Source organism: Carassius auratus, chromosome 47 (assembly GCF_003368295.1).
Source record: "Carassius auratus strain Wakin chromosome 47, ASM336829v1, whole genome shotgun sequence".
In the NCBI taxonomy this organism is placed as follows: Eukaryota; Metazoa; Chordata; class Actinopteri; order Cypriniformes; family Cyprinidae; genus Carassius; species Carassius auratus.
Window position 1 is genome coordinate 8,093,539 of NC_039289.1, and position 14,159 is coordinate 8,107,697.

Consider the following 14,159-nt stretch of genomic DNA (forward strand, 5'->3'; position numbering starts at 1 on the left):
ACAGACAGACAGACAGACAGACAGACAGACAGAAAGACAGACTGACAGACAGACAGACAGAAAGACAGACCGATAGACAGAGACAGAGAGATAGACAGACAGAGAGATACAGACAGACAGACAGATAGATAGACAGATAGATAGACAGAGAGTTCCAGACAGAAAGACAGATAGACAGAGACAGACAGACAGAGACAGACAGACCGACAGAGAGATACAGACAGACAGACAGACAGACAGACAGAGAGATACAGACAGACAGACAGACAGATAGATAGATAGATACAGACAGACAGACAGAGAGATGCAGACAGACAGACAGACAGAGACAGATAGATACAGACAGACAGAGATAGACAGATAGATACAGACAGACAGATACAGACAGACATAGATACAGACAGATAAATACACAGAGAGATACAGACAGACAGACAGACAGACAGAGAGATACAGACAGACAGACAGACACAGACAGCTACCACACCCTTAACCTGTAAGCTCCTGACAGTGATTGCGCCAAAAGATAAACAGATGTAAATATATTTTCCCTCACCTTAAGAGCAGGCAGAGGGCCTTTCAGCTAGCATTTGTAACTAGAAACATTTGCCCCAGTTTCTTGTGTTTATTTAATCACACCTACAGTGTTTTATACCCTTCCTCCCTGCGTCAAGTGTGCGGCATCAAAACTATCCTTGGGCGACTGGGACGTCTCTTCAACCTGCTCAGTGCTGCTATGACAGTCTTACATTTGACTTAATATATCCCCAACTGTACCAGTCCTGTTTAATTCCCTTTTTATAGCGGTCAGAGGTGAGCAGGGATGAGCAGATTGAGCCCTTCACATCCCCCCTGGCCTTACATGGCTTAGTCAGGAAGAACAAACCCCAGAGAAACAAGCGATGCGCTAATTGATATGCAATATTAAAGAGAATAAAGTTTGTATGGTTCACTGTGGCGACTGATTTTGCATCCAAATTTTGGATTCCAAAAGCTCTCAAAATATGTCCAAACCACCTAAACAGAAGTAAAACACATTGAGTAAATATTATCACCATTGACCAGGTGGACATTGGCCATGAGTAGAGCTTCAGGGGCGGGATTAGATGAAAAATGGGTGTTTGGAGGTCAGTGGAGTTCATGTACCGCCCCAGTTCCTGATTGGTGCAAATCTGGAAGACGTTAATGATGAATAAAAATGACATTTTGACATTCTTGAGTCTGACTATATGATTACAGCATGCTGTAAAGCCAAAGGGAAGGAGATATTTTGCCCTTTGGAACTCTCTGTACACACTCTTTAGTCTATACACAGTCATAAACTTTTACAAATACACAATACTGTCCTGAATCACCACCCTGCTTTTAAACGATCAGCTTCCTACAAGAAATCCTTCAATACTCTCAAATCTGCCTGCTAGAAATGTCAATGGATTTATCATTTGCCTTTCAAATATGGAATTGTGATTTAATTGCTCATTGACTAAACTATTAGTGGTGAAATTCCATATCCTTGTATATCTTCATTTGCAGTATGCATACTAACAAATTGTAATCAATATGCCATTACTGTAGCGAGCTGATGAACAAGATTGTGTATGTCGAATGCGGTCTTGCTATATTTGTGCATCCATGTCAGTATACAAATGAACCTCACAAGGGCCTTGGGGGGTTGCCGGCATGAATTTCGTGTGGAATGATCTTTTTTTCACTTAGAAAATCCTTTCTAATTAAAAAGCATCCCAGCGTATCACAAGGCGAGGGGTAGAGCTGGGGATGTCTGCGAGTGGATATGCGGGGTCGTCTAGCATGAGTGCTAGTCAAATGAACAATGAATTCCTCAGGACCTGAGGGTTTAGAGGCTGGCTACATCCCGGCCATAGTGCACAATATCATGAAAATAAAAAATAAAAAGTTGATAATTAGTCCCTCAGTGGCTAAATGTTGAGATAGAAAATAAGAGTGCTTACCATGCGATGCTTCAACCTGACTGGATAACTGCTTCTTGTACGGTTTTCCTGCTTTTATTTTGGTATCTGTCGGCATGATTAAGTATCTCTTTTCATGGATAAATTAAACAAACACATTAATTCTCTCCTCACAACCTGCCTCTCTTGCTCGGGGCAGAAGAGATCAAGCCATTGTCATCGATCAGTCAACTCTTTTAACCCATCCCTCTGCTTTGGGTTTTCATGTTCAAAGGTGGCCCCACAATAATTAGACTTTTTTTACAGTGACCGGGAGGTGACATGGTCGGTTCACTTAGTTTTGTCATGGCCACGACATATTTACTCATGGGAATGTGATATTATGTCGTGGCTTCGAGATGCTATGTTGAGGGAATGACATACAGTATTTTTTTTGAGGCCACAAGTTTAATGCGTAAATAGGCTAACAAGAAAACATTTTTATGCATCCTACAGTCTTGTAAGTCCATAAACTTATCGTCTTTTCCCCATAATATTTGTATATTATTATTATTATTAGCCTATTATTATTTTAATATGTCTATATTAATTTTTCCCTTCATTTCGATCTCTTCGCTTAACGCTTTGAATACTTTTGTAAATAATAACATACTGTAAATGCTCGACATGCCAATCAAGCTTTGATTATGCTGACTGGATTTTTTGCTGGAATGCAGTTTAAATGTAAAATATATTTCATTTTATTTTGGCTAATTAATGGACTGTGATTATAAATATTATAGTGTTTCATTGAGTAATTAATCATTCACATAGTTTTATTCGTATGAAAACACAACACACTCATTTATCATCGCACGTGGGCATAGATACAATCATAAAGTCAAATCTTTATTTGCCAAATATATGGTAGGCTACCAAATACTAGCATAGTTATACAAAACGTTAACTAGGTAAAGCGATACACAAATTGAAACGGGAAATAAGCATATACAACCATAAATATAAAAATATAGCTTTAATAAGCTAATGTAATAACAATTAGTGATAATAATATTCTAATATTAAATTAAATGTTTAATGTTAATAAAAAAAGTTCTATTCATATCTAAAATTCTCAGGTTGCTATGGTAACACAGATTTGTTTACACATTAAACTCGGCCACGTTCCCTCAACATAGCATCTCGAGGCCACAACATAATGTAATGTTCCAACGTGTTAATATGACGTTCCCACAAATTAATATCTTGTGGCCATGCAGGCTCCAATGATTTCTGTCGTGGCCATGACAAAACTAAGTGAACGACCATGTCACCTCCCGGTCACCATACTTTTTGTGGTAATAAATTTCTTTAATCAGTATAGAAAAACAAAACAGCCATAACTCACTCACAGAAATTTGGATCAAGGAACTATAGTAACTAAATTTGAAAATGCAGCAAATCGGTGCATTCAGTTAAAAAAATATATGGTAACACTTTAGTATAGGATCCAATTCACACTAATAACTAGTTGCTTATTAGCATGTCTATTATTAACATATTGGCTGTTTATTAGTGCTTATAAAGTACATGTAATGCATGACATCCAGAATCCTACCCAATTCCCTAAACTTAACAACTACCTTATAAACTATTAATAAGCAGCAAATAAGGAGTTAATTGAGGCAAAAGTCATAGTTAATGGTTAGTTAATAGTGAGAATTGGACCCTAAAATAAAGTGTGACCAAAAATATATATATATTCTGCAAGTTGGCACTCACTGAAATTCAATTCAATTCAAGTTTATTTGTATAGCGCTTTTTACGATGCAAATCATTGCAAAGTTTCTACAATATTTAGTAGTCGCTTATAAGTGCTTATAAGACTGTCAGTTTATGTGCATAAGACAGGAATTTTCAGAAAACTGAAATACAGAACAGACAATATACAGTATAGAGAGACAAACGGACAGACTGTTCAAGTTTCTCTGCCACTCTTTCTCTGTATTTTAACATCTCACCCTCAAAAAAGGTCTGTGGAGTGCATTGTTTGTTTACCGCTTTTCGGGAGGGCTAAAAAAACCCGTCTGAAGCTGGAGATTTGTAATTGGTCATCTTCTGGTGAACCCCTTCTTTGTCCAGATTGTGCCTGCTGGTGTCACCCAGGGGTCAAACTTCCTCACCAGTGCCATGAAGGACTCACGGCTTGCCCTTCTGACCTCATTACATTGCTGATGGAGTCACTTCCCCCTACACCTCCTCTGTTTTTTGTCGTCTCGATTATTTTTAGGTGAAAAGAGAGCAGGCAGGGAAGTGTCAGCTGGCTCATTAGATATGGCTGGGTGGGTCCGAGTGCTTTCACAGTCGTTCGGACCCCAGCAGTCTCCATTAGGTGGGACTACAGCGGGATGACCACGCTCCCTTTCAACCCCGGGTCAAAGGGATAAATAAAAGATCACATGAGGTGGCCCCTCAAAACCTGATTAAATAGAGCCACACTCCAGGGATTCATTAGCAGCTCCAGCCACACCTTCATCTGAAACACAAGAACACATGCAGCTCACCGCAACACATTAACACGCCATGAATGAAAGACACCACGAGGAAAACCTAGAGCATAAAAATCTGATGAAAAACTAAGACATCTGAAATCTCGATCACTGGTGATCTGTTTCTGGTGAAAGGGAGAATCCAAAAGCTGCATTTATTTGATTAATAATACCACAATACATATATCGGGCAATATTATAACCATTAAAAAAACAGTAAGGAATAATTGACTCCGGGCCGTTGAATTATTAGAAAAATCGATTTCTGAAACATGTGACACTGAAGACTGGAGTAATGATGCTGAAAATTCAGCTTTGCATCCCTTGAATAAAATACATTTTAAAATATATTCAAATAGAAAAGAGTTATTTTAAATTGCAATAATATTTCAAAAAAAATTTTATCAATAATAATTGCTAAATAAAAGTCCACCCTTTGTGAGCATATTATACTTCCGGTTTTCTGGTTTTCTGTTTCTGATTATCAATTAAAAAATAATGTAGTAAAACCAGTAGTATATAAAATATTTCATAAAACATTTCAGTAACCACAAAATTGTATCATCTCCTCTTTCTTCAGACGTCAAGAACCTGGAGAACTTCCACCTGGTGGAGAGCGTCCAGGAGCAGGTCAACGCAGCGCTGCTGGACTACGTGATGTGTAACTACCCTCAGCAGACAGACAAGTTCGGTCAGCTGCTGCTGCGGCTGCCGGAGATCCGGGCCATCAGCCTGCAGGCTGAGGAGTATCTGTACTACAAACACCTGAACGGTGACGTGCCCTGTAACAATCTACTTATAGAGATGCTGCACGCCAAACGTGCCTGAGGACCGGTGGTGAGCCTTTGGTCTCGACACATCGCACCTCAGTCAGCGTCATCACCAGACATAGCCTTCCAGTGATGAAATGTGCACGACATGCGCACTGACTGCATGGGTTTGCGGTGGGACGAACACTTTGGATCTGAAAACCCAAAAGCTAGGGTTTGGCTCGAAGGGCAGATGCATTTCTGGTAAAGAAATGAATTGAACCAATCAAGAGTTACAATGACCTTTAGGCTGCGGATTTGCCACGACTGAAACGTCCACCTTACACTAGACTTGAGCTGGCGGGTGTAAGATTACCGGGAAACGACTGGGCGCTGTTTCAAGACTGGATCGCCAGCATTGACCCAAAGTTTCCATTAGGACCTGGCCATGTGGCCTTCCTCTGTCTGTTTTAAGGCACACAAGCTGGGCCGGAGCCAGTAGGCAGAGGTAAGATGGAAAACCAGCCATTGCCCGCATCAGCGCCAACTAAGACTTTATTCCAGCCCCTCACCAAAAAACAACGCATCCTATTTCTCTTTTCAATTGGGCAGCCATTTCTTCTTCTTCTTCTTCTCACTCCGAGGCTACTTTTACCAATATTTTCTCTCCAAAAGTGGAAAAGGATAAAAATCACACACCCTGTCAAGAACATATATATATAAATAGATATTATTGATAAAAAAGGATTGATTATTTAATATGCAAAGTCAAATGAAATAATGATTATTGAATAATTGAATGAAAAGTGATTCACAATACAAAATTCATTTTGTAAGTAAATGTGCTAAATGCTTTAAAATAAACTAAATTTTGGGAGTAAAAATGCTGAATTGACATGGAAACAGAAATTAATAATTATTAACAATTACCAATTAAATGCAACTATAAAAATATAATAAAAAATAATTTCTTATTTTTGGATTTGTGGGATGCAGTGTGACGTGGAAGATTCATCTTCAAAAAATGCTTAAAAACATTTACCTCACCAAACACATCTTTTTCATATTTTGGTGTATATTTTTCTGCTTGGTTGGAACATTTAACAGTTTGCTCATCAACAAATGTGAATGCGTATAAAGTGCAGTCTCAGAGCCAGTATGAAGAAATACCGCCAACACAAGACCAAAGCCTGCAGTGAACAAAAAAGGAAGAAAGAAAAAGAAAAAAAAAAACAACCTTAACTATCAGTATTAATAATTTGTGATGTCACAGTCATGTGAGTCTTGCCTTATTTCATTTCCATGCTAGCTAACCATGCTGATGTGAATTACGATATGTAATATAAAAAGTACATATTATATATATCTATACATACAAACACACTGTATAAAGTATTAATGTTATACAATTGAAAAGAAATGAGGTGTTTACATTCATGTGATCATGTGGGAGATAACTGTGATGCATTCAATTGCAAAGCAATGATTTCATATAAAAACAAAACAATGTTCAGAAAAGATTATATTTCTCTTGTTTGCTTTCTTAGGTGTGTACAGTTTTCATCTTTCTTTACCAGTACTTAATTATGTCGCGAGACACTAAATCAGAGAGGAATCTCACTTAATATTGAGTTTCATAATGCAATTATTTTTTTTTTTTAAATTGTGCTGGTTTATTTCTGTGGATATCTGTTGTTACGTTCTACGTTTGAAATGTACGTCACTGGTTAAGCTTAATTTATTGTTTTGGTTTCATCCGTGTGTTCCCGCACAGTGAGGTGGGGTCATGACTAAATGTTTTTGTTTACTGTAGCACGTTTTTAAAAATGTAGATACGAGATGCAGTTATGGAGTTAAATGGTGATTGAATGATTCCCATTAAACAACCATCAGTCCTGCCACTGTAAAATAGAGCTGTACTGAAGTGATCCGGTGTGCATCTTTTCTATCGTGGGATTTCACTGAATGTTTTTATGATAGCATCTGTGTTCTATACCAAAGACAGCGTCTGTCCTTCACTTGTACGTACCTGTTTGCTTTACAATGAATGGATGAGAGCTTTGATACTTGGGGCCTGCTGTTGTTTTTCCTGAATGCTTCATTTGACTGTAATTATACAAAATTGGTGTTAACGTCAACATGAAATCTAAATTGATCCAATTTACTTCCATATCTATTAGGTTTGTGTCACCTAGGACAGAAAAAAAATTATGTTATTGGCAATATTTTCACTAAAAAGAAAAAAAAAATTTTTTTAATAAAGAGCAAAACAAAACAGCAGAGGAAATGAATGCAAAAAAAAAAGCAAATGGAAGCAAAACAAAAGCGGAGGAAAAGTAACAAAACGCAAACTGAAGTAATAAAACAAAGCAAAAACAAGAAAAACTAAAAGCAGTAAATGAAAAGGAAAATAAACCTTACCATTGGCATTGCGCTTTTGACGACAAACTTGACCTTCAGCCTTCGTTTTCCTGTGAAAAATCTCCTCAAACGTAGGTGCTGGTGTTTCATAAGGGGAGTAGTTTCCCAAAATCCACTGCGAACTCACATTCAGCTCTATTTCTGCATGCAATGGCCAATTTTTAACCAAAATAAGTATCGTCATCATTTTTCTGATGAAATTACCTGCTTTACATGGAAATGTGTCACAATACAGAAGTAAATTGGGTCGCAAATGTCATTTCGTGTTGACTTTATCGTCCACAAAAAGTGTTTAGCAATGAAAAGCAGTGAAAATGACCACCATGGTGACTTGTCACAATCATCAAACATTTTTGCAACAAACATGATCTTTCTGATGTTACACACCTTATCAATGTAAATTATTTCAGACAAAAATGCGGTAGAAAGTACAGTATTTTGTATGAGCACAACGGCTTTAATCAACATTTGCTGCATGGCATCTACGCCCCCCATTTGTACATAAAGCCCTATTTATCAGTTCTAAGAAAATTGGTTTGTATCTGCTTGGTTTTGTGACTGTAATGTTGTGTATTGATCAGACCGACAATCTTAAGAAATCCAGTGCCCCTCGTTCCTATTTTGTTCCCCACCACCGGACGTCCTGCAGCTGCTTTGGATGTGTGTTTACCTGCCTGAATGTTTGGATTGGGATTCTCTTGTTTGTGCGCTGGAAGCCGTAGTCAGACACGCATCTCTGATGTCACCTCTTGCCATAAGAGTTTCCATACAAGCTCTTGGAATCTTTCCATCGTATTTTAATAAATGACTATTATGCCAAAAGTCGTTGTTTTATTTCTATCTCTGGCAATAATCCATGCTCAATGAAAGAGTTGCACCCTACTGATCACACAAACATGAACAGATTCACACATGATACAGAGAATGTCAAGATTCCAGAATAAAATAAAAAGGTTTTAGATTTCAAGAACACATAGCTGATCCTGTTACACTCACAATCAAATATAGTGTGAGGACAAACTAATTTAACTCATTTTAGCTCATTCAAGACATAGCCTGTACAAAATAAGAGAAAATCTAGTAAAACATTCAAAGTTTATCACAAATGAACATATTGGAATTGAAATTTACGTCAAGATAAATTACAAAGCATTTAGAAACAATGAAGGGATAGTTCCACCAAAAATGAAAGTGAAGAAAAAAAGAAGAATGTTGGTAACCAAACAGTTGATGGTAGCCATTGACTCAGCATTTATTTTCTATAATGTGGAAATCAATGGCTACCTTCAACTGTTTGGTCACCAATGATCTTCTTTTGTGTTGTGAAGAAAAAACTCATATATGTTTGGAACAACTTGAGGCTGAGTAAACAATGACAGAATTTTCATTTGTGGGTGAACTATCCCTTTAAGGATATAGTTTACACGCTTTATCTGCACTTTACCAAAACAAGGATTTGAAGAAGTGTTTCAGAGAAGACACATGTGGCCGTTCTGCTGAGGAGGTGAACAGTGGGACATCCGTATCCGTTCGGCCTCCATGGGTACATTCAGACTGCATTCGTTTGGAAATCTGTCTTTAGGTTTTCTTAGGTTCTCCTGATAGAATGTGAAACAAAAAAAGAAAATTAAGGACAAATACAGAGAAATAAATTCTAGCATACGTTTCACCCCCCAAAAAAGAAAAAAAAAGTAAAACCTTTAACAAAAAATAATATACTTTAAAATAATAATCAAAGTGCAAATTGAAAGGAATGTTTTTGGACATTTACGTGCATTTAAATTGCAATTAAATCAAATGTATTTTAATTTCCATTTATATTAGATTCAATGAACTTAAGAGTGCTCTGTTGCATATCAGAACAGATCTTTGGCCTGTAAACGATTCTTAAATGTGCCCAAACATTTCATAGAATATCAACAATATGATTTACACACTACTATATAGATGCTTGTAAACCAAAACGTCATTTTTCTCAAGCACAAAACTGTATTTTAAAATGTTATTGTACTGTACAATTCAGCATAATTGAGTTGTATATCAAATTGTTCACAGGAACAGATCAGAACTGTTTTAAATCTAAATAGGAAGCATATACTCGGGCAAGAGCCCTAAACCAACACAACTGCACGATTTACTGAAGCCTTTCATTTTGAGAACAGACTGCAGCAGTGACAGATTCATTCAGACCGCTCGAATCCATCAGTAAAAAACAACAAGAGACTGAATTATTTCAACACAATGATGAGGAAATCACATATGGAATGAATTCAGAATTATAAGAACCCTTTGTGAAGAAGCACTAATAACGGAAATGCAATTTTAAAAGAATATTTATTTATGTGATGTTTTTGAACATTTCTTTTCATGAAAATGTATTACAGTTCAAATTTAAATTAAATGTAATTTACCTTTTAACTAAGATTAATTTTCTCTCACCTAAGTAGGAGTTCAGTACATCTTTATATGTAGTTTCATAATTGCATAATTTCTATTGAAACTTTTATTTTGTGTATTTAACTATATTTGCGATTACACATTTGTAACAAAGAAGTTGCAGTTTAGCATATTTAAAAGGCATTATTTTTTTTATAAAAAACTATAGTTATAATAATTATCAAGTATAGTTTACATGTGCTTTAGTATGTTAGTCAACTCGTCTAAATAAGCGTACTTTGTTAAAACATGATAAGAGATTATTAAAGCGTACTTTAACCTAAAACATTTAATTTGACATTACAATTTAAAAATGTACTTAAGTGTGCTAAAAACAGTCATGAAAGTGTCAATGGGAACCAAAAAAAGCATTGTACCACTGACCGAATGTTTAATTTTTGGGTGTATTATCCTTTTAACAAGCCTTAATTATAATATTCATTAATATTATCATTAATTATGTAGCCCAACTAACAACTTCATGTATATATTATTCAATAAAATCAGCTCTCCATATTCTAAACAAACAGTAATAATCCATAAATAATCAACACACATCAGGCCACGGTTATTTGTAGTGAGAAACTTTTAGCTCAGATTAAAATACTGCTCGGAGCCCTTGACCCAAACTTCCCAACTACTGAAATGAATGAATTAATAGATGCATATTAAATAGGAGAGGTGGATTGTTATGCTAAACCTCACCTCAACATGCAAAGCAAATGTGGTGGGTTTGAATCGGAACACAGCGAAGGTCACCGTCCTTTCATTTCAATGCATGTATAATACATAAGTTTATATATAAAAAGAAAAACCACAAAATCACTAATGTGTATTTTCTATCCTTATTAGTCAAGAGGAGAAAGAAAGATAAAAAAAAAGAACTCTTTAAGCACCTGGACCTCGCTCTCAGCATTCCATTAATTACCCAGACAATGGCAACAACTTCAGAGGCAGATTTTTCAATTTCAGAAAGAAGAAGAGGCAGACAGACAGAGAGAGAGAGAGAAAGAGGAGAGAAGAGAGAGAGAAAGAGATAGATGGAGGGAGATGGAGAGAGAGAGAAACGCATGTATTCAGGCTCTTCATGCTATACCAGCACTTAAATCCGACGGACCTCCCATAAAAAAGACTCAAGGTTACGTCCGATTGAAAATCCTCACAAACAACCACTTCAGAAATCCATTTAGAGCCAGTGCTAGAACATCTAATTCAAACATGTTGTCCTGTTAAAATGGTCGCGTAGCTACTCTAAAACTCTTTCTCTGCCGCTGCCGTTTGCCGGGCCTCTTTGTAAAAGCGATTAAATTTCCACATTCTGAAGCACAAAGACATAATTACACAGGATCAGAAATGCAGCCCAAACAGAAGGTCAGACATGAAAAATGACCTCTTATTGTCACAAATGATAGGCCATTCTGCCAAGAGTAATTTGTAACAATACCTCGGCTCGCAGTTTGTTGAAACGGCCAATGGAACAAGGCCCAGATTATATTTATATACGTTTTCTGAGTAATGAGAGTTCAGTTGAGTGTATATAGACTAAGAAGCTCAGATGATTAAAAACAAAAAGCTTACTAATTATGATATCATAATTTGCTTAACTTCATGTCATTCTAATCCCTTTGACTGAAGACTGAGTCTTGAGCGCAAATGGAGAAGAACTAACTTGGAAGTTTTTAGAATTGCGTGGAAAAACAGTATGTCCAGCTATAGACAGGCTCTAAAAACTTGCAGGGCTGAGCATATCCACAAACTCATTGAAAATTATTATAACAATCCAAGGCTTTTTTTTTTTTTAGCACAGTGACTAGATTAACAAATAAACAGACATCAACCAATTTAAATATTCCATCAACGTTTCTTAGTAACGACTTTATGAATTTCTTCACTGATAAAATAGATAACATCAGAAATACAATAACAAATGTAAATTCTACAGCATTCATCCATCACATCCAAAGATAAACTGCAGTGCTTTACAACTATAGGACAAGACACGCTAAATAAAATTATCATTGCATCTAAACTTACATGTTTATAAGATCCTGTACCCACTAAATTACTAGGGATGCACGATATTGGATTTTGGCCGATATTCGATATGCCGATATTTTCAAAATAATTTTGGCCGATGTCGATACCGATATCGATATATATACAAATATATACTGATATATTTAAACTTTAATTTTACTGAAGAGAAATCCATGTATCTCTTCTGTACTGATTCTACCATAAATTTATTATTTTACAAATGTAGACAGACATTCACATCTGAAAAACAGGTCAATTATTTCACTTGGAGAATATCGGTTTGGCTCATCGGCAGAAATATTCATATCGGCCGATACCGATAATGGTCATTTTAAGCTTTTATCGGCCGATACCGATATTGTGCCGATATTATCGTGCATCCCTATAAATTACTGAAAGAGTTGTTACCTGTAGCGGAAGATCCGCTACTCAATATTATTAACTCAGTGTTATCTTTAGGTCACGTCCCAAAACCATTCAAGCTGGCGGTTATTAAGCCTCTTATTAAGAAACCAAAACTAGATCCTAGTGAACTGCCAAAATATAGGCCCATTTCAAATCTTTCATTTATGTCCACAATTTTAGAAAATTGTACTACTCCTGCGAAAAAATTATCTGTACGAAGAATTTCAGTCAGGTTTCAGGCCCCACCATAGCACAGAAACTGCACTTGTTAAAATTACAAATGACTTGCTTCTTGCGTCAGATCAAGGCTGCATCTCATTGCTAGTTTTACTTGATCTTAGTGCTGCGTTCGACACCATAGATCATGACATACTCATAGATTGAATACTATACAGGTATTCAAGGGCAGGCTCTAAGATTGTTTAGATCCTATCTGTCTGATCTCTACCACATTGTTTATTTAAATGGGGAGTCATCTCATTTATCACCAGTAAAACATGGAGTGCCACACAGATCTGTCCTAGGTCCTCTGCTGTTTTCAATATACATGTTGCCGCTTGGTAATATAAAAAAATACGGGATTAGTTTCCATTGTTATGCTGATGATACGCAAAAATATATCTCAATGAGACCAAATGAAACATCTAAATTATCTAAACTAACAGAGTGTTAAAAATGTAAAAGATTGGATGACCAATAATCTTCTCCTATAAAGTTTTTATAAGACAGAGATATTACTTATTGGACCAAAAAACAGTACACAGATTCTCGTAGAATACAGTGTGTAACTAGACGGATGTACTGTTACTTCATCTACAGTAAAAAATCTGGGTGTTATATTGGACAGCAACTTGTCTTTTGAAAACCATATTTCCCATATTACAAAAACAGTATTCTTCCATCTAAGAAACATTGCCAAGCTACGAAACATGTTACCTGCTTCGGATGCAGAAAAGCTAGTTCATGCATTCATGACCTCTAGACTGTACTACTGTAATGCAGTTCTAGGTGGTTGTCCTGCCTCTTCAATAAACAAGCTTCAGGTAGTCCAAAATTCAGCGGCTAGAGTCCTTACCAGGTCAAGAAAATATGATCATATTACTCCAATTTTACAGTCTCTGCACTGGCTACCTATTAAGTTCTGTATCAGTTACGAATTTTCATTACTTACCTATAAGGCCCTAAATGGTTTAGCTCTTGCGTACCTAACTAGCCTTCTATCAATTACAATCCATCATGCTCCCTAAGGTCACAAAACGCTGGATTTTTGGTAGTTCATAGGATAGCAAAGTCCACTAAAGACTAGTCTACTAAAGGTTCAGACAAACTCTCTATTTTTTAATCTAGATTAAAAACACATTTCTTTCGCCAAGCATTGAAATAATGCATCTCACAATTTTGGACTGCAGTTGTATCTGATCAAATGCGCATTATTATTCTTTAGCTTGGTTTAAACTAATTAATTTGACTTGGTTTGAACAGCAGCTACCCTTATTATGTCTCTTTTTGGCCACGGGACTTGCATGCCGTGGTAACTAGGATTTACACAAGCTTCAATCTGAATTTAGAATACCTGAAAAAAAACTTAATGCCAACCCATCAGAGGACCTCAAATTATGCTAACTGTGAAACAACATACAGAACTACTAAATATT

At 36.3% G+C, this 14,159-nt stretch overlaps 2 protein-coding genes across 5 annotated transcripts in view; one reads left to right on the plus strand and one right to left on the minus strand.

Moving 5' to 3' along the window:
• Positions 1–6,723, plus strand: part of nr5a2 (nuclear receptor subfamily 5, group A, member 2) — a 48,253-nt gene extending 41,530 nt beyond the window's left edge. For 2 of the 3 annotated variants that reach the window (XM_026236051.1, XM_026236049.1), the window contains exon 7: positions 5,037–6,723. In XM_026236051.1, coding sequence (XP_026091836.1) covers positions 5,037–5,284 — 248 coding nt within the window. In that variant the 3' untranslated portion in view covers positions 5,285–6,723. The remainder of the gene's footprint in view (positions 1–5,036) is intronic. The other variant, XM_026236050.1, reaches the window with a different exon arrangement.
• A 519-nt stretch (positions 6,724–7,242) lies between these two features.
• LOC113064983 (adhesion G-protein coupled receptor D2) overlaps positions 7,243–14,159 on the minus strand; it is a 78,898-nt gene continuing 71,981 nt past the window's right edge. For both annotated transcript variants that reach the window (XM_026236048.1, XM_026236045.1), the window contains one exon: positions 7,243–9,224. In XM_026236048.1, the coding sequence (XP_026091833.1) occupies positions 9,096–9,224 (129 nt within the window). In that variant the 3' untranslated portion in view covers positions 7,243–9,095. The remainder of the gene's footprint in view (positions 9,225–14,159) is intronic.